A 27,737-nucleotide genomic window follows, 5' to 3' on the forward strand; every position below is an offset into this window, starting at 1 on the left:
GTGGCCCTGTGTAGACTGTCTGTAATCATGCCTGCAGTCACCATGGATGGAGCCTTGTGAAGGGTGTCAAGTAAGTGTAGGAGGCCTGGTGGCCTAGATGGACGAACAAGCTGTCATCTGAGGGCTCAGTCAAAGTTGAGTGATGAGGTCCCTCTCTCCTATGGTTTGTATGCTTTGGCCAATTCCAGAGTTGCTACAATAAAATCTATATTCTGTGTGGGGATTAAAGTGGATTTTTCTAGGTTTAACTGAAGACCTAAGAAGTGCAGGAGGCTGAGAAGGGACAGAACTGATGACTGAATTTCCCAAAATGATTGCCCCATGAGCAGTCAGTCATTGGGGTAAGGAAAAACTAGGCTGCCCTGGTGACACAGGTATGCTGTTACCACGGAGAGCGCCTTCGTGAAAACTGTTGGTGTTGCCAAGAGACCGAAGCGGGGAATTCTGTACTGATAATGTTCTAGGCCCACCGTAAAGAGCAGGAACCTCCTGTGCATTGGGTGAATGTCTGTATGAAAGCAGGCATCCTTCAAATCAAGAGCTGCAATCCAGTCACCTTAGTTTAGGGCGGGGATTAAACAGGCCAGGGTGGTCATCCTGAATCTTGAATGATGTGTGAAGATATTTAGGTATCTGAGATCCAAAATGGGTCTACAGCCTTCCTTCTTTTTGGGAATGAAGACGTATCTGGAATAGAAACCCTTTTCCTTGTGTTGAGGATGAACGGGCTCTATAACTCCTAGTTGGACAAGGGAGTTTACTCCCTGTCTGAGGGGCCTCTTGTGAAAAGGGATGGAAAGGAATTCTATGGAGTAGCCAATGGAGATGATCTGTAAGAACCATCTGTATGACGTGATATGTTGCCACATTGGGAAAAAAAAACTGGCAAGGTGGCCACCGAAGAGGGTGAGGGTATCAGGTAGTGTGGAGGCTGGTTGGTGGCTCTTGAAGGTCCCATCAAAATGACTTTTTGGTGTGAGGCTGGGACTGAGAGGGAAATGATGGCAGGGTGTTTCCTGTACTGGGGGTGTACCCCTTGTTGCTTCCCTGGGGGACTCATTGCTCCTTTGATGGTAACAGGGCAGAGGAGCAGGATGTTGTCTATATGGAGGTGGTTTGGAGTACTTTCTCCAAGGTGCTGGATGTAAATACCCAAGGAATGGAGAATTGCACAGAAGTCTTTGAAGGTGTGTAACGACTAGTCTGATTTTTTTGCTAAGCAGATTGTTGCCCTTGAAGGGGAGGTCTTCCATGTAGCATGAACTTCCTTGGGAAAACCAGAGGAGTGAAGCCATGAAACCCATCTCATGACAACTGCAGTCACCATGGATTGGGAAGCTGTGTCCACTACATCAAAAAATGCCAGGAGGGATGACCTCGCTCTCAGCTTTCCCTCATCAAGAATAGCCTGCAACTGAGGCCTGAACTCCTGTGGAAGCTTGTTAGCAAATTCAATTTATTATTGTTAATAAAGTTGTATTTAGACATCAGGGCCTGCTAATATGCTCTATGAAATTGTAGGCTGGTGAAAGAGAAGCTTTTTCTTCTGAGGAGGTCCAATCTTCTGGCATCCTTGTTGGAAGGGATGGATCTAGATTGGTGCAGTGTATTGTGAGCAGTGATTGCCTGGCCAACTAAGGAATTCAGTGTGCAGTGAGAAAACAAATATTTCGCCCCTTTAGCTGGAACAAAGTACTTTTTCTCCAACTTTTTTTGGAGTCAGGGCACAGGTGGCTGGAGTGTTCCAAACTGCTTTGACCGGTTCCAATATGGCTTCCTTGATTAGGGCTCCACCTCGCTAAGGCCTGTAATATGGACACCTTGTGGGTAGGGTCCTGAACATTCTCCAGGGCAATCAGGAGAGGCTCTGCAATCCTCCTTCGGAGGTCCTGAAACTGTTCGGGTAGTGATTTGGTTGCAGTGATGAGACCGATGCCGCTGCCTCATCAGAACATGGGTTGCTCAATCTGTTCCTCCTCCTCATGGCACTGTTGAGGGAACTGAGGCTCTTCCCTGTGAGGTGAAACATCGCAAACCCCCGCTCAGAGTCCTTGAAGTCAGGCAATCTTAAGGAATTACTAAGTGTGGGGTTGGGAGCAAGAGGCTCATCAACTGAAAAATCAGTTTCACACATACAGAATGGGAAGAGACTGTCTAGGAAGGAGTACGGCAGAAAGGGATCTAGGAGTTATAGTGAACCACAAGCTAAATATGAGTCAACAGTGTGACGCTGTTGCAAAAAAAGCAAACATGATTCTGGGATGCATTAACAGGTGTGTTGTGAGCAAGACACGAGAAGTCATTCTTCCGCTCTACTCTGCACTGGTTAGGCCTCAACTGGAGTATTGTGTCCAGTTCTGGCACCGCATTTCAAGAAAGATGTGAAGAAATTGGAGAGGGTCCAGAGAAGAGCAACAAGAATGATTAAAGGTCTTGAGAACATGACCTATGAAGGAAGGCTGAAAGAATTGGGTTTGTTTAGTTTGGAAAAGAGAAGACTGAGAGGGGACATGATAGCAGTTTTCAGGTATCTAAAAGGGTGTCATAAGGAGAAGAGAGAAAACTTGTTCACCTTAGCCTCTAAGGATAGAACAAGAAGCAAGGGAGATTTAGGTTGGACATTAGGAAAAAGTTCTTAACTGTCAGGGTGATTAAACACTGGAATAAATTGCCTAGGGAGGTTGTGGAATCTCCGTCTCTGGAGATATTTAAGAGTAGGTTAGATAAATGTTTATCAGGGATGGTCTAGACAGTATTTGGTCCTGCCATGCGGGCAGGGGACTGGACTCGATGACCCCTCGAGGTCCCTTCCAGTCCTAGAATCTATGAATCCATTCTGAGTCATAAGGAGCACTCTCCCTACCCTGGCACTTTGTGCTTTTCAAATCTCACTAATGTACCCCAAGCCCTCAGGTTGTGTGGGGTCATGAGGCTCAGGTAAATTTTCAATTTCTTCTCTTCTTCCATTGAATATTTTGGCTGACTCTGGGTTTCTTCGCAGCTGTTCCCCATAGCATCTCCCTGCTGACACAAACACAGCCAGCTTCGACAGAACAGAAGAAACATTTGAAATAATGAGCATAGCTCCAAATCATGGGCCGATGAAAGGCTCACACAGTCACTGTAAAAACATAAAGTGTTGAGCACCAGGACTAAAAATACTGATAAAAGCAGGAGCCTGCCACAATGCAATGCTACAAAAAACAGACCAGAAAAAAGACTTGTGGGGGAGGAGGGCGACTGTCACTACTTCACTGAAATAATCAGCACGATGTTCTGCAGCAGGGGAAATAAGTGACTAAGATGCTGTGATGCTATGTACTGTCCATAGAGCTATTTCATGTACTGTTTTAATGAGCCTGCTGGTTCATTGCTGGGTCCCCTTGGCCTCCACACACACATTTCATGATGACCTAGAGGGCAAAGCCTGGGCCACAGGTCACCCCAGGATGGAGGAGCCAGGTCTGCACCTGCTGAAGAGAGGGATGCACTAAGCGATCCATAGTAACCAGGAATAGCTAGCGGCAGTGTGAGCCGCAGCCTGTAAACAGCCAGGGAACTGGTGCAGGGGCAACGCCTGGCAGCACGGTCTGAGAGCTGTCAGGCGCGGTCCCTGAAGGGCGGAGGACGCAGTAGTGCAGGATGACGGGAACTAGTCCCGCTCACACCTGAAAAAGGAGAGCGGCCGAAAGGGGAGGCAGAGATGGTTGGGCTGGGAGAGGCCCTTTGGGGCTGCTGGTGTGATGAGCAGAGCTAGTGCCGGGAGGAGGCTGCACAACAATTACGGCTGTGGCATAGACACCTCAGAAGCTGTTGGGTGGGGTGGGGAGTGCTTGTCCCCTGAAGCAGCTGGGACAAGCGTGACACCCACCCCCATAGTGCAGCAGTGGTCCCCTTTTCCAACTTGCTCTCAGCCAGGTTGTTGTTTCTTCTGGTCCCAATTCCATAGGCCTGGGCTTGGAGGCTCTGCTGCCTGGCCTCCCCTCTGTAGCCAACTTTTCAATTGCGTCTCACATAACAACCTTTTTGTCATTTCTTATAGCTGGTCACTGTAGATCAGTGGTTCTCAACCTATTTATCACTGTGGGCTGCATATGCGGCCAAAGTATTACCTGGGCCACAGGCTGAGAACCACAGTGCCCCCTACTTAACCTCCCCTGACAAACCCCTATGTTCAGCACCCTCCGCCCAGAGACCCCCCCTCCACAGAGTGGGGCCAGGAGCAGAGAGCTGGGCGTGGGCCATGGGGCAGGGACCCCGACCCCAGACCATGTGGGGCAGCCAGGACCCCAGCTCCAGGACACTGCTGTGTGGGACCGGGTGGGAGCCCGGAGCCCGCTGGGCATCAGGGAAGCTGGAACCCGGAGCCCACTGGGCGGCAGGGCAGCCAGGAAGCCTGGAGCCCCCAGTCTTTAGCACATAGCTGAGCTGGGCCACAGCTGTATGCTAATTGAGAATCGCTGCTGTAGATCATTCAGTGCTTTCTTTGGGTCGGCTGCAGACCTGGGGCCTTTCCTCTCATAGGACCCGTTACCCCAATCATAACCCTCAAGGTCATGCATCTTAAAGCACAGAAAGTAGGGGCAGCAAATAAGGAGACAGCAGGTGTGGCCACTCCGTACAGCAATGTAACAAATATTATTCTGCTGTATGTGTAACCCACAGAGGTGTGTGGTGCTCTGTCCCCACTTAGAGAGATTAATGAGTCTGCTACAGCCTGAGCTAACAGCCATATGGCGTTTAACTCACTGAGTAGAATCTCATGTATTGAGCGCTAGTGATCTAAAAGCACCAGTTCCTGCTATGGGAGGATTCTATCTGTGTCAGCCCTGCAGTAGATAGGCGAGAGAGAGAGTGAGTGTGTGTGTGTGTGTATAAAAAAAGCCAACACAGCATCTCCTGCCAACACACACTGCCTGGGCTGGTGCTGTGTGCACCTCTTTCAGACAGCACACAATGTCCTCCTCAGCATGGCCGCTTGATCACCTCATGCACTCTTCCCAGTACAATATGCTCTACAACTGATCCCTTTGGGCCGGAGCTAATTATTCCCATTCCTTCCTGACTTTTTCTCAGCCCACTCCTCAACCCCCAGCTCTACAGAGAGGCCTAGATATAGCTTGATATCATTTAAAACACACACACCCTTTGTTGACACTTCATCAAGTCCCATCCAGGTTTCGGTCTTCATCCAGGTGCTCATCTTAGGGTGGTGTATTGCATGAAGAAATTTAGGTTGGGTCTTATTGCGTCCTTCAACCAAGTTGGCTAGCCCTAATTTGGCATTACCCAAAGGCAGTGAGCTGGTTTGCCCAGTCTCTACTTGGAACAGCTATAATTTACTCTGTATAAATCACGTGTCTTGTCCTCTTTTAGTCAGTCTTGGGAAGGATTTTATAAACCTAGTGTATTTATTATTAAAATTTCACCATATCACAAAGTCTTACTGATGCTGCAGAACCAGGTGCAAATTTCCTAGTTTTAAGCAATATACGGGCATTTAAGGCCTTAATATACATTGGTTATTAGTAAAATGTATTAAGAAGCTGATATTAAAATGGTTCCGCTCCTGTGGGATGCCTGGTTGAACATATTGGACTCACTGTACAATAAAACACAGCGATTAAAGGGGAGTACATCGTCTTTGGAATTGTTCCCGCCAGGACTCTGGGGCAGCTATGTGAGAGCAGCAAACCCTGATAAACCATGAGATGCAAGAATTTTTAATTTGGAAGAGGAAAGAGTAGGTTTGTAAATGCTCCACAGAAATGACTGCAATGATTGTAGGGTCTGTATTTTGGGCGAGCTGGGTGATCCCCTCCTCACCAAAAAGAGGGTGAAAAGATCAGGTATGTTAATGTTATACTGTGGCAACACCATGGCCGGTGGGTATAATAGGCCAGGGGCGGCCCTGCCTCCCTGGTACTGCTGCTGCTGCCAGACCCCCAGTTGCAGGGCTTTGGGGGGGGGGAGGGGGGAAGTTTTTGCTTTATTATGCCCAAGGCAGGTTCCGGGGCGGCTGAGGAGGCAGTAGGTGCTATTCAGCTTCCTGGGTTCATCAGTAATCTCTCTGGACTCCTAGGAAGGTGAGTAGCAAATACCACCTCCTCAGTGGCCCCCAGAACCTGCATAGAGCATATTAAAAGCTTCTATGAGTGAGAGGCAACTGCATGTGAGGAGGGACAGGGCTTTTCCCAGGGCTGTTGCTGCAGCCTTCAGGAAGGAGAAGAGAAGTTGTTGCCAGGGTGGGGCCTGTGGTGTGGCATAAGCTGGCCATAGCTGGTCTCAAGGAGTTGCATGCAGTAAAAAGCCTGGCCTACTCCTTGTTAGTATAGTGGTGGGTATCTCTGCCTATCTCGTGGGAGACCAGATTTGATTCCCCCATAGGGAGAGCGATGCCCTTTGAATGGGAAGAAAGAAATGCCTGGCCCAGCCAGCACATTCCTCACCTCCTTCTTCTATGGCGACTTCTAAACTGTCAATTTTCACCTCCAGAGAGACAATTAGCCCGCACAGCCACTCCTGCCTGCTTGCCATGGCCAAAGCCTCTACAGCGCCTTCCGCCACTGTGACTGGGCCCAGCTTCAAGACCTGCACGTCGGGGCACGTTTCGGAGTTGCAAAGGGCAATACTCTGGCCAAGAGCATGAGGACAATCGCCCAGACAAATCGGGGGGGGGGGGGAGGGGCAGCTGGTCAAGGGGCGAGAAAGAGAAAAATCAGACAGGCAGCAGGCTGGTCTCCTGACTTTTTCTTTTGTTACCATTTTAACTGTGACAGTAATGGGGAGACTTGATTAATACCTGTGGCCATAGCTGAGGTAGGTGGTCGCCCTGAGAGCGCAGACCTGAACCTTTCTCGCTCAGCGGCCCTTGTGGCTGGCCGTGGTCGTATAGAGGGTAGTACTCTGTGCCGTGGCTGCGGCAACCTCAGCTCAAATCCAAGTCACGGCATCACTTTTCAGTGGCAGATCTCCTGACACGCACCTAGTGGCTTAGCCTGATTGTGGCCATTTGCAAAGAGAGCCAGCAGCTGGTCCCTAGTTTCCGCTTGGTGAAGGAAAGTCCATCAGCTAAATCCAACAGAAAAAAAGAGTAAGAGGAATTCTTCCTGGGTGTCAACGTCCGGAAGCAACGTATGCTATCCTGGACACATCTGTGTTTCGAATGTCTGGCCACTGCACGTTGAATGGGGTGACCAGACAGCAAATGTAAAAAATCAGGACCGGGGGTGCGGGGTAATAGGAGCCTATATAAGAAAAACACCCAAAAATTGGGACTGTCCCTATAAAAATCGGGACATCTGGTCACCCTAGCATTGAAAGGAAGGGTCTATGGGCCTGAGAAGCTGCAGCCCTCCAGAGGCGCTTCTAAAGCTAAAGGGGCCTTGGGTGAGTTTGTGATGGCGTGAGTTTGAGGCGTGTCTGAAGTGTGGCAGGGGGTAGGTAAAAAGAAATGGTTGTCAGAGGAAGAAGATGCTGAGCATCCCATCGGTGAGGGAAAGGCCCCAGACAGGTGTTGTGGGAGGAGCTGTGTAGCCCCCCAAAGGCAGCCTGCTGAGGGGCTTTTTCCTGCAGCGGCTTGGGGTCTGGGGAGGGGAGGCATGACATGGTTTAGACTGGCCCAGGACTCCTCTGGGGGCGGGGGATGGGACTCGAGACTTCTCCGGGGGGTGGGGGTACGGGAATTCATGGCTCCAGCTGCAGGAGGGGGGGGTCCTCGGGGCTCCGTCCGCTTGTGGGCAGAAGAGGCACAGCTGGCCTCCCCTAAGGGGGTGGGGCTCCATCTGCTGTCCAGGGGCAACACCCACTTGCCCAGTCAGGCTTCCTCCCCCACAGATTATTATTAACACATAAAAATCTCTGTAGCAGTGGGTATTTAAGGGTCTCGAGAGGTATGGATATGTGCATAGATAATAATGTGGACTATGCTCTGAATCAGAAATATTAGTCACCGCCCCTGGTGGTTTCAAAGATGTCAGACTTTGGATGGACAACTTTTACCCTGCTATGTTCCTCCTGCTGGGCTTATGTTTTTCTGACTGGTGCCTAAATACAGTATCCTGGCCCATAGTTGTGTATTATGGGTCCTGCTCTTGCAATCAGTCAGTAATGGCCCCTCACACCCACAGGGAGTCTTGTTGACTTCCACGGGACTCCAGGTGGCAGTATGAGACCACACTTACGAATCTCTTTGGCGGCCAAATCAGTGGGGCTGTGCATGGGGGGGGTAAGATTCTGTGGTTGTAGATTCCTTTGCAGGAGTGGGGCCATATTTTTGTATTTCATCTCTCTCCTTCTTCATCACTTTTGATAAAGTATTTCAAACAGAAAGAATGAAATTAATATAAGTTTGGGGGGAGCGCAGCGGGAAGAAAAAACATAGCAGTCATTGACTTGGGATTTTTTTTAAATCTTTTATTAATTAGTTTTGCCAAACAGATAATGGACTCTGAAATTCATTTGCTAAAAAGTTTCAAAGTGAACGTCACACTTGCCTGACACAAAGTATGCCTCTGTGACAGCAGGTACCATCAGCTTATGGCAACCGTTGAAAATAACATTTTAATTTTGTATGCAACAATGTAAACTTCAAAAATAGTAAACTATAACTTTTTTTCCTTTTTACATAGCATGTGATCTATCACAGATAGAAAGTTAATGGCGAACCTAAATCGCATAAGTAAACATCCTGGTGCTTACAAGTTTCATAAAAAGGTGTTACATTACATTTGATGTAAATATCGTACATTTCTTTTTAAAACTCCCAACTGTAGAGTAAAAGCAACTGGCAATTCACCTTGTTGGGCTCAAACTGTACATCATGAACCGTGTTTCTCTAGACCTGGCTGTCAGCTTCCTTGTTAATTTTATTTCAAGTAAAGTTTTCCTCTTACTCACACTAGTGTAAATCAAGAGTAACTCCACCTGGGGGTAAAATCTGTGCAAGTGAGAAGAGAATTAGGTGCACAGGGCATGAACTTGCAGCCTCTGATCCCCCTAAATTCCCAATGAAGTCTGTGACTCAGTGGGCACTTGTTGACTTCAATGGGAGTTTTAGGAGCACTGGGGGCCCCCTATATTGTAAAATGGCAGAAGTTACTTGCAGAGTGATCTGGTTCTACACGGATAAAGACTAGGATACTGTAGAAGGCACTGTATTTCTCTTGCATGGTCTTAAACGTGGAGCGCAGTCATGTGCATTATAAGGAGACTGGGCTCTTGACTGCTTCTCCTGTATTACTTCAGTGCAAGCCTTTTAGCACTTTAACCTCACTCTTGTCCTGGCACAAAGTGCACTCATCTTCACGGAGCAGTTTCCTATTCTCCCTCTCTTTCCTCTCCCACCTTCCCCAAAAGATTTGCTTTTGGTTTTTTGAAAACTTTTAAAGTTACGAGTATAGCTCTGGTAGAAAATAAACATATGATGTAGCATAGCATCTGCTCATTTTAAATCACAGTGTGTGATGCGTCATTCAGTTTCTAATGTTCAAAATATCTGCCCTGCTTCTCATGAAAATTGATCTTTAAAATGATATAAGCAAAGATAATTTGACTATACATTACATTCACTGAAAAAGAGGAGAGAGGTTCTTCTTTTGATTTTTTTTAAAGTGGTATTTCTAAGTGAAAGGTCTGATGTGAAAAAAGTGCAAGCAAATTGGACATGCCAAAACTTGATGCCTTAGACTGTATCATATCAAAACTGTACAGGTATGTACACTATACTGGACGTATGTGCTTCGCAAGAAAAGACCCTTGAATCATAACATACAATGTTAATCACAGAGTTTCAATAAAAATAACATTAATGAGCGAAGGATGACATGGAAGGGCGAGTTCTCCTGCTTTTGCTCTGCAATCCTGAAACAATGTCTCCGTTCCCCTCGGGGATCTCTTCCTTCTTCCGCACTTTGAGGCGGGTGAGGAGCTTCATTAACCAGACGTCCCATTCCTCTGGTAGAAGCAATAAGAGGAAGCCCAGGCCAATGATGACAATGGCAATTACACGGACACTGTTGAAGACAATTTCACTCGTGTAGTGATCAACAACTGTATGAAACATTGAACTGATATTATTAAAAGGGACACAGCGTTGGGGCACATTTCACCCCACCCCGCACCCCCACACATACACTCTGCAGTACATTGCTTGCAGAGAAGCAGCACAGGGCAGGCTTTTAATATAGGTGGGGTCTCGCTCGCTTAGAACGAGTGGACTTCTGGACATGAAACACTGGAGAACAAGCCTGTTAGCGACAGACTTGTGGGTCTAGAGCTTTCCCTGTTAGTTTAACCTGGGCATTCAGTGAGTCCAGATTACCAAGGGCAGAGAGCCGCCAGAATTTACCTTAAATAGAGCCAGGGGTGCTGTGTGGCACTGCACTTCTCACCCTGCACACTAGCCAGTACTGACAGGCGGCTACTTAAAGGTACAGCAAGGCCTGCTGCCTATCCTTGCTTTACAAAGACTCCTGACACCACAGCTCAGGTGTGCATCTCGTTCACCTCCCTAACCTGGCTCTACTGAGGGGAAAAATAAGCAAATAAATACATAAATAAATAAACCGTGTTCTTAACTCAGTTTAAAACAGCAATGAAGACATGGCAACTCAGCTTTGAATTTGGGTTAACAGCTTGAGTTCAACCTATAGGGGAATCTGAGGAGGAACACAAGCTGCCATCCTGTGTGAAAAGCTGACTTGCTTTCACTGTCATTTTAACCTGAGTTAAGAACACACCTTTTTGCAGTGCAGATGTATCCTAAGAAGCTCTGGAGGTTCTTTTATCTGGATTATTCATTAGAGCAAAGAGGTTAGGCTTTTACTTTTATTGTTTAAGTGTAAATAGCCTCACACTTGGATTAAAAGGCAAAGGACATTGCATAACCAGTGTGTTCATTAGTTCCAAGCACAGCTATCAGAATAGTGTTTTTTTACTTCTGGGTTGTGACTCTCAAGATGGTGACTAGCAGGTGTCTGAGGTTCGGGGGAGGGGAGGTATGAGCCCGATCCTATTCCCTGTATTTCCGCCACTGAGGCAGATTTGTTAGGCCACTTGCGACCATCCTCCTCAGATCCTGGCTGTGACCCACAATCCTTTGTACTGATTCCTGCAGTGCCTTTTGGGAAGCAACACAGGAGGAAGCACAAAAGATGCTAGGGTAGAGCTGCACTGGACCAGCTGCTACAGTGTGAATGTGCAGCCCTGGTAGACAAGATTTAGCAACCCTGGCACACACAGATCTGCGCTGAACATGTAACAATATTTCACATTTACATAGCACCTTGCAGCAGACAATCTCAAAGTGGCGTACAAAGACAGGTAAGCTTTAGCTCCATTAGAGAAATGAGAAAGCTGTGGCCCCCCCAGAGATCAAGTGACTTGCCCTAGGACACACAGTGAGTCAGTGTCTGAATTGAGAGTAGAACTCAAGGCTCTTAACTTGCAAGGCCCTCTGCTAACTGCTATATCACATTGTCGTATTATGAAATAAACTTTGCAGCACAACACATTGTAGTAAAGAGCTCTTGTAATTACAATACTATAATGTTGGAGTACATTGTTTTTTCACTGGAGAAAACCACGTCTTACTTTCCACTAGAAAGTTTTTGGCCTCAAATTTTATTTCCCTTAAAAGTTACTTTTACTTCTAAGTTTTAAATGCCAAAGCCTCTCAGAGGTATTGCATTCCCAATCTCGCTTCAGAGTGCCTGCTGCATAGTGGTGGTGGATATGCATTCTTTTCCTCTTCCTGAGTATCTGCTGAAAGTGTTCTTGCAGAGGACCGGGGGCAGTTCTGCTGTGCAGGAGACTGCAGGGCAGTAATGAGCAGTCACTGCATTGGCACCTCACATCTTCTCTTCTCCCCTGCACAGCTGTGCATTGGGGAGAGGAGCTTTGTGCTTTAGCTGCCTCAAGCTATACACAAGCCTGTGGCTAAAATAGATAATAGGAGAGGGGAGCTAACCACACTTGGTGACTATATGGCCTCATGACTGCTGATGTTAAGCAAAGAAGTGATTCTGCATCACCTTGTGTGCTGAGACATGGGGAAGAGAATAAATATATCTGAAAGGAGCCTATGTCCCCTACAGGCCCAGGGCCAGCTAAACAAGTGTATGTGAGAGACGGAGAGTGGGTGCATGCACAGAGTGAGGAGCTGGAGGACAACTGTGGTGCTCCCAACCACCCTCCCCACTATGAAGAGCCAAGAGTAGGGTTACCATTCGTCCGGATTTACCCGGACATGTCCTCCTTTTGTGTGCTAAAAATAGCGTCCGGGGGGAATTTGTAAAGCACTCACAATGTCCGGGATTCCCCCCCCCGCAGAGCAGAGCGAGCGGCTGGGAGGGCTGCAGGGAAGTCCCGGGCTGGACTCAGGAGCAGCTGTAGAGGAGCCGGATCCGCCCTGCATTCTGAGCCGGCAGCTCCCTTGCAGCCCAGTCCGGCAGCACTGTGCAGGGCCAGACCGGGTTTTGTTGTGCAGGGCCAGACCGGGTTTTGTTGTGCTGGGGAGCTCAGCCACGTGTCCGGCTCGGCTGCACAGAGCCCAACACCCTGTTCTGAGCAGCAGGGTAAGGAGGTCAGGGGGCAGGAAGGTTCTGGAGGTGGCAGTCAAGAAACGGGGGGGGGGGCTTTTTGGGGGGAGTGGAGAAAGTTTTGGGCAGTCAGGGTACAGGTAGGGGGTAGGGTCCTGGGAGGCAGTTGGGGGGGTCTTAGGAGGGGGCAGTTAGGGGACAAGGAACAGGGAGTCTTAGGTAGGGGGTGGGGTTCTGGAGGGCAGTTAGGAGCAGGGGTCCCAGGAGGGGGCAGTCAGGGGACAAGGAGCAGGGGGGGAGTGTTTGGGAGTTCTGGGGGGGGCTGTCAGGTGGCAGGGGTGGGGAGATGGATCGGAGCAGTCAGGGGACAGGGAGCAGAGGGGTTTAGATGGGTTGGGAGTTCTGGGGGGGGGCTGTCAGGGGGTGGGGAGTGGTTGGATGGGGCGTGGGAGTCCCAGGGGTCTGTCTGGGGGTGGGGGTGTGGATAAGGGTTGGGGCAGTCAGGGGACAAGAGGCAGGGAGGCTTAGATAGGGAGTGGAGTCCTGGGGGGCAGTTAGGGGCAGGGGTCCCAGGAGGGGGCAGTCAGGGGACAAGGAGCGGGGGGGGTAGGGGGCTGGGAGTTCTGGGGGGGAGCTGTCAGGGGGCAGGAGTGGGGAGAGGGATCGGAGCAGTCAGGGGACAGGGAGCAGAGGGGTTTAGATGGGTTGGGAGTTCTGGGGGGGGCTGTCAGGTGGCAGGGGTGGGGAGATGGATCGGAGCAGTCAGGGGACAGGGAGCAGAGGGGTTTAGATGGGTTGGGAGTTCTGGGGAGGGAGTGGGGAGTGGTTGGATGGGGCGTGGGAGTCCCAGGGGTCTGTCTGGGGGTGGGGGTGTGGATAAGGGTTGGGGCAGTCAGGGGACAAGAGGCAGGGAGGCTTAGATAGGGAGTGGAGTCCTGGGGGGCAGTTAGGGGCAGGGGTCCCAGGAGGGGGCAGTCAGGGGACAAGGAACGGGGGGAGGGTTGGGGGTTCTGGGGGGGCGGGAAGTGGGAGGGGCAGGGGCGGGGCTAGGGCGGGGCTCCTCCCGTCCTCTTTTTTTCTTGCTGAAATATGGTAACCCTAGCCAAGAGGGGAGAGGCAACTGACAGGCACATTCTGTTTCCCCTAGATTCTGAATCAGAGAAGCTGCTGGAATGGTCTCCCTTTCCCTGGGACGGGTGTGGGAGTTAGTGTTTAGTTTTTCCTGTTTCCTTTTGTAACCCTGGCAATGGAGGGGAAACCTGCTGGCAGACACATTTTCCTGCAGAGCAGAGGCAGACAGAGGATTCCCAGTTTAGACAATTCTTCTCCCATTACGTGCTGGTGTTGCATTGCCTAATGGAAGGGAGATTCAAAGCCCCATAAATAGAGCTGGTTGAAATTCTCCTCTTTAAACTTTTTTTGTTTTTTTTCCCCCAAAGCAAACATTTGCACAGGCATTTTTTGTTTCATTCAAAAATTTCAATATTTTTTTAAGAAGCCAAAAATAGTTTTGAGTTTTGGTAAAATTGTTTGTTATTTTGTTGAAAACTCAGAATTTTTTTCATTTCTTTAGACATTTTCCACGGAAAATACCATTTTCTGACCAGCTCTCCCCTTAACTCCCAGGCCAGGCACTAGTTTCTGTGGCTGCTCTTGCTTATCCCTTATCTCTCAGGAAAGTCTTGCTTGAGAGGGGCTATAGGTTGAAGACTTACAAAATTGTCATAAAAATTTACCAGCCCATTCCAAAATCTACTTGCCTAATCTTTACCATAATGATTGAGGATGTTAAACACCAATGATATTTTACTTGCCCAAGGCTGAACTATTACTGTTCATAGGTGCTGGAGCTAGGGGTATGCGGGATACTGCAGCACCCCGTGACTTCTTGTGTTTCCATTATATCCAGAGTTTACAGTTTGGTTCAATGGCTCTCAGCACCCCCACTATAAAAATTGTTCCAGCACCCCTGTTACTATTATACACCTCCCAGCGTGATTTCTCAGAATTTTATTTTGAAATGTAATATGATTGGTCTACGTATGTTTAGCATTAGACACGTTCCCTTGAACTGGTGAAGAACTCAATTAGCAGTACATTTCTTCAGCTATTAGTTTTCATCCAATCACAAGGATGACTGACTTCAAATCGATTTATTTTTCAGTATCCTATCTTCTTTGGAAGGTCTGTAGTTTAAAGAACAATATTAAAATATGTAATGCAGGAAAATATATATTGTTTTAACCAGTTTGTTCTCTGCTTTTTGTGTGTATGGAGACAAAACATCATTTTATTCACCTCTGATAAGCTCTTAGTTTTTAGTTCTGTTGAATGTTTAAACATTAATAAGCTTTGTATATATAGTAAAATAAAAAAGGAAGTTAAAAATTCTTACTTGCATTGACAGGTACGCTGAGCACAATTCCAAGAGATATCAAGGTAGGATATGTAATAGCAATTCCAAAATTTAATAGAATATTGAATGCTGAAGTAAGAAAGAAAAACAACTTTCATTTTTAGATACACAGTTTTTGTGAAACCAAGCTTAGCTTATTTTACAGTACAAAGAGAGTATTTAATGGTCCATTTTCCCAGCCTTCAGGTAACTCCCGTTAGTATTTCTGGAAGTTACCTGTACACAAAGGCCCCTACCCTGCAATCTGATCTGCCTGGGCAGAGCCTTGAGCCTATGGAAGGCCCACTGACTTTAACAGGACTCTGCTGACTGGGATCTGATTGCAGGATTGGGGCCATACAGATCAGAATACATCCCATATCACACAGTAGTGATCAATAACACAATTACATCCCCATGACAGTCCCCATTCCCTACGATTATCCATTCTGTCCTCCCATTTTAAAATTTAATGTCTTCATTTGGGAAATCCTGGGTGAAAAAGGCATTTGTTTCCAGGCATTTTTGCATACCAACTGCCTGTAGATGATGGCTGCACATATTGTAAATCTAACCTTGATGATATTCAACCTGTTTGATAAACAGCATTTCATTTTAAAAGAGAACATATGACTAAAATAGAGTTTTTATGACAAATAAATAGCTGTTGGGGAACCAACTTCATCCCTGGTCTCACTCCGCTGAAGTCAGTAAGGATATGCCAGCGGGGAGTCTGACCCACAATGTATGTTCAAATATTCTAGAAATGACTGTTTGCATGGATATGGCGCTTTTCAACTCAAAGGACACCAAAGTCCAAATTCTGCACTGAAACTATTGCCTTGGCTTAATAACTAAAATGCAGCCACTTCTGTAGTGGAACATGGCGGCTGCTTGAAAGCACAAAGAACTACACTATAATCTAGAACAAGAAGGGGAAAATACTATTTCCAATTGACACATTTTAGCGGGCAGAATGTAATTACCCAAATTAGAATCTGGCCAGGGCAACAGGTGAATACCTCTAATTTAGCAAAGAGTGGCATGGCATCTTTAGTGCTCACCTGTAGTCAAGGTTTTTGTTTTACAGCTCATCCACAAACGCTTCCTTCAGTAGCACAGTACAGCCCTGTCATTAACTAAAGCAAAGAGTGCCACCTACTGAACCACCAACAGTACTGCAGTACACTAGATTGTCTTTGGAGGTTCCTATGCATTTAGGGAGTAAATCTAACTACCATTGACGTCAATGGGAAGAGTCCCACTGACTTCAGTGCTAGTTGGTGAGACGGTGGCTGAACTGGCCTAGCTCTGGTTAGCTTGGGAAAGTTGACAAGCCCGCATCTTCAAACATGTGGGTATTCCCTTTGAACCATGGGCCTTTTGCACTTGTGTGAAGGAGAGTTTATGAGTATGCATTAGGACAAAGTTTATGGGTCTGATTCTGCAAACCCTTTCGACCGAGTGCAGTGCTTACTACTGAAAGAGTTCTGTGGCCGTCAGTGGGACGCTGCATGGCAGTAAGTATTATTCCCAACAGAAATCACAGGAACCCGGCCCTACATTTGTAGCTGTGCAATGGGCCCTCCAGATGATGTCTCACGCTAAACTTTGGGAGCAGAAAAAAATAAAAATCTACACCATTTCAGAAAAATCTAAACTTCCATGGGGGTGTGTGGCCTCTGGCTACCGCTCCCATCAGAGAGTGTTATGAACTTACAGCATTTACTTACTCAATAAGAGAATTGAAAATCCACAAAGGTTCCCCCAAGGAATAACATCAAAAGAGCTCCAGTATTCCACTTTGGTAAAGTACAGAATGACAGGAATACAGGTGATGAAAAGGACATTGAAGACACTTAACACAGACAAGAATAAGGCGGCTTCTCCAAATTTAGCGCTGCCCAGGAGAAGTTTGAACAAAACCTGCAAGAGGAAAAATAAGTGGGTTTGCTTTAACTCAAAAACATGCCTGATCAGCTGACCCTTTTCCACTCCAGCAATATATTAGTGCAAGGATTGCGTCTGCTGCTGATACCACTAATGCAACATAAAATATGTATGTGGAGGAGGCTCAGCTCTTTTTATCCTGCAAAACAGGAAGGAATTACACAAGAAGTTTCTTGAGTGGCGTGTGGCTTCCCCAACGTATTCCCTTAAACCTGTTTTTCTTTGTAATGCTCTTTTTAGAAAAAGTAAAACTAAAACTAAAAATGAAAGAATTGGGGAACAAATAACTGTGCATGACCTCCTTTGTCTGGCTGGCATGTTGCTTAGCTAGGCCCTGATCCTGGTTGTAATAGTAACCATAACTCTCAATCTCCTGCTTTTGATTTTTTCCCCACTCATTAGAACATTCTTATAAGGATTTTAATGTTCGGTTCCTGACGTACACGCAACCTTAATTCAATCATAATATTTCCTGCCTGGAAAAATATATGTGTGTGTAAAGCATCTCTCACACTATTGGGAGCTCTGTAAATATACTAAATGAAATAAATTGAGCAGTAATCTTGTGCTGGAGAAAAGAGCTGCAGTGTTTTATACCTGAGATATTACATGAAGAAGTGCTACTTTTTATACTCTCCCAACATGCTCACCAGCCTCCCTGTGTCGCCTCATGAATGTGCCTTAGCCCTGACCTACAGTCATTGCCCTGAGGGATGTGATGGCAATTCAGCAGCCATGCCCCTTCAATCCCACTTTTGCAGCCGAGGGGGCACTGAGCTTTGGCAACCTTATCTCAGACAGGAGGATGCTGCAGGAACAGAAGAGGCCCAGTGAAGGACAGTGGAAATGATCAGCAGTACAAAGAGGAGTGATTTGCGACCCCCTGTCTGTTTACTTTGAGAACAGGAGTCAGAGGTGATATGCTAGAGCGATATAACATAATGAATGTGAGGGAGAAGGCTCATTTGGTGTTCCTATTGACTTGTCAGATGGCTTGTTTCCCATCATAAGCTGGCATCAGAAAGACATTTCCTGCTCCGGAATAGCAAAGCACAAATTAGCCAAGGTGCATTGCAACTTTCGCCTTGCTCTGATGCATGCAATATATGTGGGCAAGAGCTGGAGCCTGAATGTTGCTAGACTAACCGATCCATTGTACTGTTCTAGGATAGCAAGTCCTATGTTCCTATTTCACTATGGTTTTAAAGACATTGAGTTTCTGTCTTACATCAAACTAGTGTGTATCAAGTAAAATCTAAAGAGGTTAGTGTGCTAGCAGTGCTGCTGTTGTTAGAGTCAATTAGCCACCATCTCTCCTTTATTTAGTGAGTTTATTCTGCTGAGAACATCCTAATACAACACACAAAACCATGTTAGTGACAGGAAACCATCAGAAATATCTCCACAGTCAGAGCTGGCCAAAGCAGCTACTTTTCATACTCGTTATTCTGAGTCCATTATGGATCAGAAGGTCTTTAATGAATCTGAATTCCAGTTGCTCCTCATTTGACACCTTCAGGGCAGTCTGTCTGGTTATTTCACTGAGTAAAGACAAGGAGTGAGAACGGGGGAGACAGACAGTGAATGTGTCTGTGTAACAGAGATGGCTAAGGGGCTGCAGGAGAGGACTGGAACAACAAGCCAGTGTCAGCTGTTTGTTCCTGCAACGGTGATGGGAAAATCCGATATGTGCATAACATGACATTTATGTCTTCATATGTCCCTTTTATCACCAATAAACAAAAACACAAGGCAGAAAATCAATTCTGTTCTGTCTGAACTGACTAGGAGGGAGTGGACTTTAATTTCCAGTCATTCCTGTAATTTCTGACAGTAATCACACCATGCTCCTTGTTCTGAACAAAAGAAAAACTGATTAAAATCCTAGAAACAAAAGCAAATACAGCCCCCAAAAGTAGCATTAGCCCGGTCACTCCTCCTTTCTGAGGGCTAAAGACAGACTGATTCAAGTTTAGAGGTTTTCAAAATGTTCCTATGGTTGTTGTTTACATTAGAGCTACAGCATCTGGGCTCAACTTCCCTTTTTTTACTGGAGGCCTCTTGCAATCTTTGGCGAACTTATAGTAACCTCATAGAAGGTGAAACCTAAGCTGAAGCTTTCCCCGTCCCCAGACCGACGACCCAATTCAGCAAAATATGTAAGCTAGCGCCTTAATTTTAAGCATGTACTATTCCCACAAAAATCAATGCTTAAAGTTAGATCTGTGCTATGCACATTGCTGAATCAGGGTCTGAGTCAGAAGGGTACGGAGACACTTTAAAAGCCAAGAGCTTGAAAAAGCTTTTGGACACAATTTTCAGACTTGGATTGCTAAGATTTGGCCCCTAAATGAAAGGAGCCTGATTCTGAGAGGTGCTGAGCACCTGCAGCTCCTGCTGAAGTGCATTGGAGCAGATGGATTCTTTGGTGGGAGTCATTCCCCCCCCCCCGAAAGTAGACACTTATTGCTCCTTAAATAGGGACAGATGATGCCAACGTAAATAAATATTTCTCTCCAATGTTAAACTGGTCTTTATGCTTATAGCAGGTATCCATAAAAAGAGCATGCGATGTTGCCCTGCATAAAGCTTAGGAGAGGCAGTATTTGGTGGTAAGTTGGGACCGGCTCATTAATACGAGGTGGTCAACATTTTTTAGCCCGAAGAGGTTTGTGTGTATTTACCTTATAAAGAGCAGACATTGAGGCAGATCCCACAACAAGTGCTATTCCAATTACTGAATGACTGTGGAATCCATCAGCATAGGTCATCATGACTATCCCTGCAATAGCAAGTATAGCAGCCACAATCTGGTAGGAAGCAAACAAACAAAGGAAGTGTTATTTAACAGCCCCCGGTGACTGAAATATTTAAGAGCCGTTCTGAATGAGAGCTCAACATTTCTGTGCCATCTACTTCAAGCCTTACTGATGAGAAAAGAGCAACCATAGACAGCAGAGCAGTCTGCTAATGTGTTAAGAGTATATGCAAGCCCCACCAGCTGGTTGAGAAACTGCATGCAAGGAACGGTGAAGAAGAGACTGTGTCAGATCTCAGAGCAACTGGAGAGAGAGGAGGTGCTCTTCAGAGCATTGTCTTCTGATAAACCTGAAGAGGGAATTTCAGCCTTGTTACTGAGTCTTGATAGCAGGTGGCCCCTGCAGCAGGTGTTTGACAATAATATATGACTTTGAATTTCCCAGTGCTTGAAGGAATGAACTAAAATCCGGGGGAGATGTCAGGGGGAAGGGGCTTATTGAAAAAAACAGTAAAATAAAGAATATCTGAGTATTTTACAAGTCAGCCAGTGAGTTTATTCAGATGTAAAGGGGGAGATAGACTTTATGACTCAGAAGAATGTTTACATTTTGAATGGGATTTTCAGAAGTGCCTGAAGGACCCATGAGCACATTTTCTATTGACTTTCTGTAGCACTTGGGCTCCTAAATCACTTGAGTGCTTTTGAAAATTCTACCCAATGAGCATAGAGTATACATTGATTTGGGAGAAGAGCTTAGCTGAGAAAATTGGTTGTGTGCTGCGTATTTAGTATTGACAGTGCGGATCAGTAGGCACAGTAGAGTGGTGAGAGCAGGATGTCTCCTGCTTCATAGACTATTCATACGGATCCCTCGGGGAAGAAAGTCAGCACAGTGTCTCAGCTATCCTGGGCATTTGAAGCAAAGGGATGGAAAGAAGTTACAATAAAAATAGGAGAATCCCTGTTTCACTCCCCCCAAGATCTTGCTTGTATATTCTAAAAGGAGTGGCTGGAAAACCAGGGAGAGACCAGCATATCATACATGTTCCATTTAGAAAGGAAAGGGAGGTTTTATGTGTCAGCCAGGTAAATGCTGCAATGTCACTCCTCAGAGCATCAAAATCTGAATGCTATTTTTGCCCGAGGAACTTTAGTTGCTCATTGAAGATGCTGGACTGACTGCCCTTGAGGGTAAATTTCTCTTTCTACACAATAGGAACAACCTGGCTCATGACAGTGTAGGTCTCGCCACACTGCCCCACCAGCACTCCTCAACACTGTTTGGAGGTGTGCCCTTCTAGGGGTGGAAGGATTCAATCTCCAAGCCCATTCAATCCTATGCCTCTGCCAGCACTACCGACAGGGAGGCCAGTTGATGCCAGTGGTGGTTTTGGTGAGAGGCATCTGTTTAAACCTTATATCTAGGCTTCACAATCTTTGCTTTCTTTGTGATGTAATTAGAATAACCCATCTTATTCAAACCATATATAGGGGATCCTATATATCGTATATAATCCTAATAAGGTTATACAACTTTCAGGCAGGTGAACCCATCAGTTTTTTCCAGAGTCCAAAAATCTACAGCCGTAGAGAATATAATAGAATTTAGGCAACAAGAGAGAGCTGAAAAGTATAAATACTAACTAATCTGACATACCACAGCTGGATGGAGGCAGTTTACAGACTTAGGGCCAAATTTTAAAACTAAGGTTCTAGGTTGCACCCGCAAAGGTGTACATGCACAAGTAATCAAACATGCAACCTGTTTCTATATATGGGTATGCCACTACCTGCACAGTTACTCTTGTGTGCATGAATGTACAATTTTGCTAGAGTTTCTTTAGTGAGTTAGAGTCGTATGAGCAGAGCAAAGGACAAAATCAGAAGAGACTGAAACATTTGAAAATGGTATCTATTCTGTATAGAGCTGGGACCTTTATTTAGCTAAAATTAATGTTCAATATTAGAAATGCTAATGAGATGGGGTTTGACCTGACAAGTTGCTGACTACAATAGGAGTTGAGAGAGCTCAGCACTTCGCAGGATTCATAGACTCTAAAGCCAGAAGGGATCACTGTGATCATCTAGTCTGATCTGCAGAGCACAGGCCATAGAACTTCCCTCAATAATTCCTGTTTGAACTAGAGCAGATCTTTTAGAAAAACATCCAATCTTGATTTACAAATTGCCAGTGATAGAGAATACCACAAACCTTGGTAAATTGTTCGAATAGTTAATTACCATGTTAAAAATTTATGCCTTATTTCCAGTCTGAATTTGCCTAGCTTCAGCTTCCAGTCATTGGATCTTGTTTTACCTTTGTCTGCTAGATTGAAGAGCCCATTATTAAATATTTGTTCCCCGTGTAGATACTTATAAATGGTAATCAACTTGCCCCTTAACCTTCTCTTTGTTAAGGTAAATAGATTGAACTGCTTGAGTCTATCATTATAGCACTATGCAGGATTGAGCTCAACTTGCATAAAGTTAAAAGAGCCTAATCTTAAATTAATATAGCCTCTTTCATCCTGGAGGATACCAAAAGGATTTACAAACTAATTAAAGCTGAGAGGGGTCTGAGCTGCAAAGGTGAGATCTGAATCCACACATTACTAAATTTTGGGGGTACTCAGATATGGGGTTTTAACTCACACCCATTTCTATCGACTCTACCAGGATAACTTTTGCCACAATTGAAGTGTATCCATCTCTGAAGTGAAAGATGGCACCTGTGTTTAATAGTGCACTAAAACTCTAAAAAAAAATTTTAAATCCAGGAAGGGAAAAGTACTGCATTTCACTGAAACTGCATAGTAGGCAGAACTGGCAATGCTATCCATGTTAACACACCGATGCTTGAGGAAAGAAAAAGGCTTATGGGTTTGTAATGAATACAGGTGGTCAGGATGCTAGGTTTATGTCTCAATATCTCATTTGAAAGATAGCACCTTCAGCAATACAATGCCCTTTAATACCACCAATGCTAAGGCACTGGTTCTATACTGACTCAGAAAGAAGAGAGACACCCCAAGACTCAGCACTTCTTGTAGCATCTGTTTTATCCTTGAAGGTCTTCCAGCCACTAACCCAGCCTAACCCTCCTTAACTTGAGAGATCCAAGGAGATCAAAACCTGCAGTGATTTAGCTGCAGAACACATATTGACTTAAAGGAACGTGATAAAAAAAATGCCACAGCTGACTTTGCACTAGCAAGAATAGCAATTCTGCAGGACTAGAATTCCAAAAGTGCATTTATGAACTTTTGAAAGAATGATCAAGTTTTGCTACTAATTTCAGTGGGCAGAGCCTCCCAGGAGAGGGAGGCACTCTCTGATTTCTGGGGTGCGTTTCCAGCTTCAAATCACACTGACATGGCATGCTTAGATATACAGTAACACGTATGCAGAATTAGCAATTGGCTACTTCTCTTGAATACTGGACTAGTTTATTGATTGTAGCATGAAAAGGGAACGCAGATGTCAAAGTCTAAAGCAACTAAATCCACACTAGTGATTTTTCTCTTACAGAGGTTCCAGCCTCTTTATCAAGCATGTCATGAATGCCAGATATGGTCTTGGATTAAACTTTAGTCTGCCTATCAATGTTACACACATTTTCTCTGAAAGCTTTTCAGCCTATGAAGTATGTTGTTACATTCTGCTTGAACTCCTGGCTCACCATAGCTTCTGGGTTGCAGATATTTATACGTTTCCTAATAACGCCCTATGTGATGAAAATGAGACACAGTGTAGGGGAATGGTGCTCTAGGAGGGAATTCTGAAGGTAGTCATTTCCTCTGTAGATATCTATCCTGTGTTAAGGAAGACAAGGTTGATGAGGTAATATCTTTCATTGGACCGACTTGTGTTAAGGAAGTAAGATATCTCCTGCCCTATTCGGACAATCGCCCTGTGGCAAAATAAAGCGAAAAGGACAGAAGTATAAAGATGGTGTGTGTGTGTGTGTGTGTGTGTGTGTGTGTGTGTGTGTGTGTGAAACAAAAGTGAAAGATCATTAATTATTCTGGAGCAAATAAAGTCTACAGTGTAGCCCTCAAAAGTTATTCTAGAATAAGCATCAGTTTGTTAATGAACTAGAAAGGCTTGCCAGATTTGGATCTCTTGTTCCTTGTAATAACCAGGGAAGAACCCCTCTCTGTTCTTGACCCGAACTTTGGCACAACCAAAGCAGAGTGAGGAACCCATGTGAGGTTTCTCACAAGCCCCAGTGCATGCTCAGACAGGACTTTTGGAAGTTGTAGTTAGTTCTGTCCAGCCAGAGGGCATATATTCAATAAAGCTGATAACTTGCTACATGAATGCTGAATCTTAACTAAAGACTTCCAGGCTCCCAGTGATGTATTACGCAACATTTCTGAGGCCACTGAAGTTGCCTGCTCTGAAACACCTCCCAGTTCACAGAGTGGTGTTGGTTTTAGCCTTGGAGGAAGTTACTTGCCTGCAGCACCTGACTGATCACCATCTTTGCTGCTATCGAAACCAGGAGGACATGGAAGTTCTAGCTATGGGCCAAAGCTGGCTGTATTGAGTAGCTTAAGTTTCTTTACATGCAAGTGGGAGGTCAAAAGAACATCCTCCATGCTGGAGTGCAGATGCACACAGGGCGCCAGATTTTTAAAGGTATTGGAGCACCTAACGATTGTCAAAAGCACCTAGGCACATAACTCCCACTGGATGCCTATCTGCATCTTTAGACACCGAAATACCTTTAAGTCTCTGGCCCTTGCTCACTAAGTCAGGGACCATCCTCCCCTTCTCTGGAGTGTAGCAGCATGCAGACGTGCTCACACACATGCACACACACATACTCAGGAGGCTGGAGGCCCAGGCAGCACAAGGTGAATAGATTCACGTAAGGGAACTCTCCACTGTGTATGGCTGGAGAAGGCAACTCCTCTGCCACCGGCTTCAGTTCCATCCCTGGCATAGGGAGGAGGAAGGGATCTGGTTGAGCAGAATTCTGCTATCCTGCTTCTCTACTGGTGTAAGTTAGAGCAGACCCCAGGCTGCTCTAAATTCCACTGGGGCTGATGAACACAGGACTAGGCATCTAAGGCCAGCTCCCTGCACCTCTTCCACCTCTACTGTGTCTGAGCTTGGACATGGTGGAGAACTGAGCCCTCAATATCTGATTTTAACTATTTCTTGAGGCTTCGCTGCCTTACAGAATCTGAAATACTAGTGCAGCGCATCAGCAGTTGATTATAAATAAGGCTATGATTTAATCATGGGTATTTTTAGTAAAAGTCATGGTCAGGTCATGGGCAATAAACAAAAATTCATGGCCCTGTCCGTGACTTATACTATAAATACCCTTGACTAAATCTTGGGGCAGCCACTGCTGCAGGGGGCACCCCGAGGGGCTGTTGCTGCTGGGAGGGGCAGGGCCAGTGGCACTAGCTGCCAGGGGCTGCTGGAACAGCGGCTGCTCTGGCCGCCCCAGTGACTGCTGCTCGGGCGGTCCCCGGGGCCAGCTGCACTGGCCGCTGCAGAAGTCATAGAGGTTGCGGAAAGTCACGGAATCCATGACTTCCATGACAGACACGGAGCCCTAATTATAAACTCTTTGGGGCAGGGTTTATATATTTGTAGGGTGCCTAGTGCAGTGGGACCCTGGCCTCGAGGTAAATAACAACTAACAACTAACTGTGACTCCGAACACTTAGCTCCTGATTTTAGAAAGGGGCCCACCATTTTAGAAGTTCACCCCCAAATTAAATTCCAAACATGTGGTGTTTGTCCTTGTACCTGAATAGATCAGCTCCACCAGGACTCAGGAACTTACAAAAACGAGAAGGAACAGAAGGAAGAAAAGGTGGCCAGCCATGAAACAAGGAAAGAGGAGGAGACTCCATTCAAATCCCCCATCATAAAGGGAAGTACCCTAGCACACTTGCTACTCAATACACAGTGAAAAGAAAGAACAAAATCCCATTGCAGCATCTTCCCTCCACCAAAATGCCCAAGCCCTCCCCTGGAGGAGCCATTGCTAATCCCCATGAAAGATACGAAGGAGTCAAGGAAGAGCCTGTCCTTTCTGCCCCATTTTCCAGGGGAAAGAAAATACATCCCACACCTGCAATACATTTGTCCCTACTCAGACAAGAAGTTAATATCCAAGAAGTTCAAGTATCCCAGAAAGTTCTCCTTCATCCTCTAGCACTTTGCCAATTAATAACTGGGTGAGGAGAATGTAGCACGCCACTCTCATTCAGCACAAATGGGAGACAGTTCCTCGTGAAAACCACTTGGACTAAATCTTTGATTAGTGCCAGGCACCATTGTGGAGGACTGAAGTTTGGAAGGGGTACAGCACCTCTCCATGATATATAACCTTCCTTGTCACGTTGTTCCTCCCTCTGGTACCACATGCCATCAATGACAGGTGGAGATACCTTGGCATACCTTGGTTGTAAAGCACTATTTCCTTATCAGGGACTATTGGAGAACCATGTCTCCATTTATTTGCTACTAGTTTGCTGACAAGTTGGCTTATCCCAAGACAATATTAAAAATTAATAAAGAATAATTAAAGATGCTTCAGACCAAACCCTAGATCCAGCCCATTCATCACTTCACTCCCTTTCCTCTCTTGAAACGGGGGAAATTTCAGACCTGTATCCAATCTTCAGTCATTAGCTCTGTACTCAATCAAGCCAAAACCCCAGATCTGAGCCTAGGAATCCAGATACGATCCTTCTGACATGAATGCATCATTACCAGTATCTTCCATTTATACAGTGCTTTTCATCCAGCAGGATTACAAAGCATTCTGCCAACACACCATCTCTCTTGCCTGTGTGTGTGATTACATGTTTACAATCTTTGCATCACTAACCATAGAAATGCAGCCACCTAAATGGGTGCAACACATCAGTTGTTTAACAGAGTACAGCAACACTATACACTGCTTTGGAAAGTCACTAGGAATACCATCTCCAGCTGCAAATGCAGGAGGATTAAAGAGGGAAGGATGTAAATGTTTTCCACTAGAAATTGACCAGGATAACGGGGTACTTACTAACAGTCCCATGGGAAGGCTAGAGACCCTGATCGTTTTTTCCTCTTATCCAAAAGACAACACAACCAGCATTACAGTCACCCCCTAAAATCACTACAGCTCTCCTACAGAGGCTCCCTTATTGTTACTCAACCCCCTTCCCCCCCACCCCCCAGTTAAAAGAAGTTCAGTGTCAAGTCAGTCAGAAAGATTAATGTGCAGACAACAGCTGGAAGGGCAAGGAAGGTACTCCTTTGCTGGTACCTTTTGTAATTTTCCCTATTATAGCCTCAGGGCCAGGCTGCAACAACAACAATGTGGCTCAAGATTTTCAATCACACAGAAATAAATTCTTCTATTGAAGTTAATTTTTAATCTCTGCGTATCCTGGGGTTTAAAATCTCTCTGAAAACAAACTAGAAATATTGCCCAGGCTTACAGAGAAGAGAGCTGACTCCTCATCTCCACTTCAGCTGGTGTAATGGGGCAGGAGTAAATCGCTGGTGTCTTCACACTGTAATTGCTTTCAGCCCCACTACAGGAGCCACAGACCTGACACCATGTCACTTTTGGGGAATGCCGATGAATGCCAACTGCTGATTGGTGCTGCCTCTGCCGTCAGAGGGGAATGTGAGAAGCTGCCTCTTGGTTCTAAGGGCTGGAATGTTCTCCAAGGGCATAAGGGAGACAGGACTTAATTCTAACAACTGCAAAGGGAACTCTGGATCAGATCGTCCCTCAAAGCTATGCATTGTGGGCACCCTCCTCCATCTTTCCCATGGAAGGGGTAAGCTGCATTGGTGGCACCTCTTGGACCAAACAGAGGGCTCTGTGTGACTGCAGGGTCTATGCAGAGGTTGGGCAGGCTGCAGGGAAATCTCTGTCTCCCACCTATGGGCCCACAGAATTAAGCAGAAAATCTAACAGAGAATTTATTGGAGTTGTGCTTTATTGGAGCTGTGCTGGCAAGTTCCAACCTCCACAATGCCCCACTCAGTGATCTTCTGCCCCAGAATTCCTCCCCTCTATCTAGCCTGTTGGACACAAACTAAGACCCGATAGTTCTCTCTA

General features: G+C 45.9%; 1 protein-coding gene across 3 annotated transcripts in view; it reads right to left on the reverse strand.

The window, feature by feature from the left end:
• Window positions 1–8,394: 8,394 nt before the first annotated feature.
• The window catches only part of SLC35F3 (solute carrier family 35 member F3), a 291,217-nt gene continuing 271,874 nt past the window's right edge, over window positions 8,395–27,737 (reverse strand). For 2 of the 3 annotated variants that reach the window (XM_054023503.1, XM_054023504.1), the window contains 4 exons: window positions 19,569–19,694; window positions 16,668–16,860; window positions 14,935–15,024; window positions 8,395–10,050 (listed from right to left, as the gene is read on the reverse strand). In XM_054023503.1, the coding sequence (XP_053879478.1) occupies window positions 9,806–10,050; window positions 14,935–15,024; window positions 16,668–16,860; window positions 19,569–19,694 (654 nt within the window). In that variant the 3' untranslated portion in view covers window positions 8,395–9,805. The remainder of the gene's footprint in view (window positions 10,051–14,934; window positions 15,025–16,667; window positions 16,861–19,568; window positions 19,695–27,737) is intronic. The other variant, XM_054023505.1, reaches the window with a different exon arrangement.

The sequence above is a fragment of the Malaclemys terrapin genome, chromosome 3 (assembly GCF_027887155.1).
Source record: "Malaclemys terrapin pileata isolate rMalTer1 chromosome 3, rMalTer1.hap1, whole genome shotgun sequence".
In the NCBI taxonomy this organism is placed as follows: domain Eukaryota; kingdom Metazoa; phylum Chordata; order Testudines; family Emydidae; genus Malaclemys; species Malaclemys terrapin.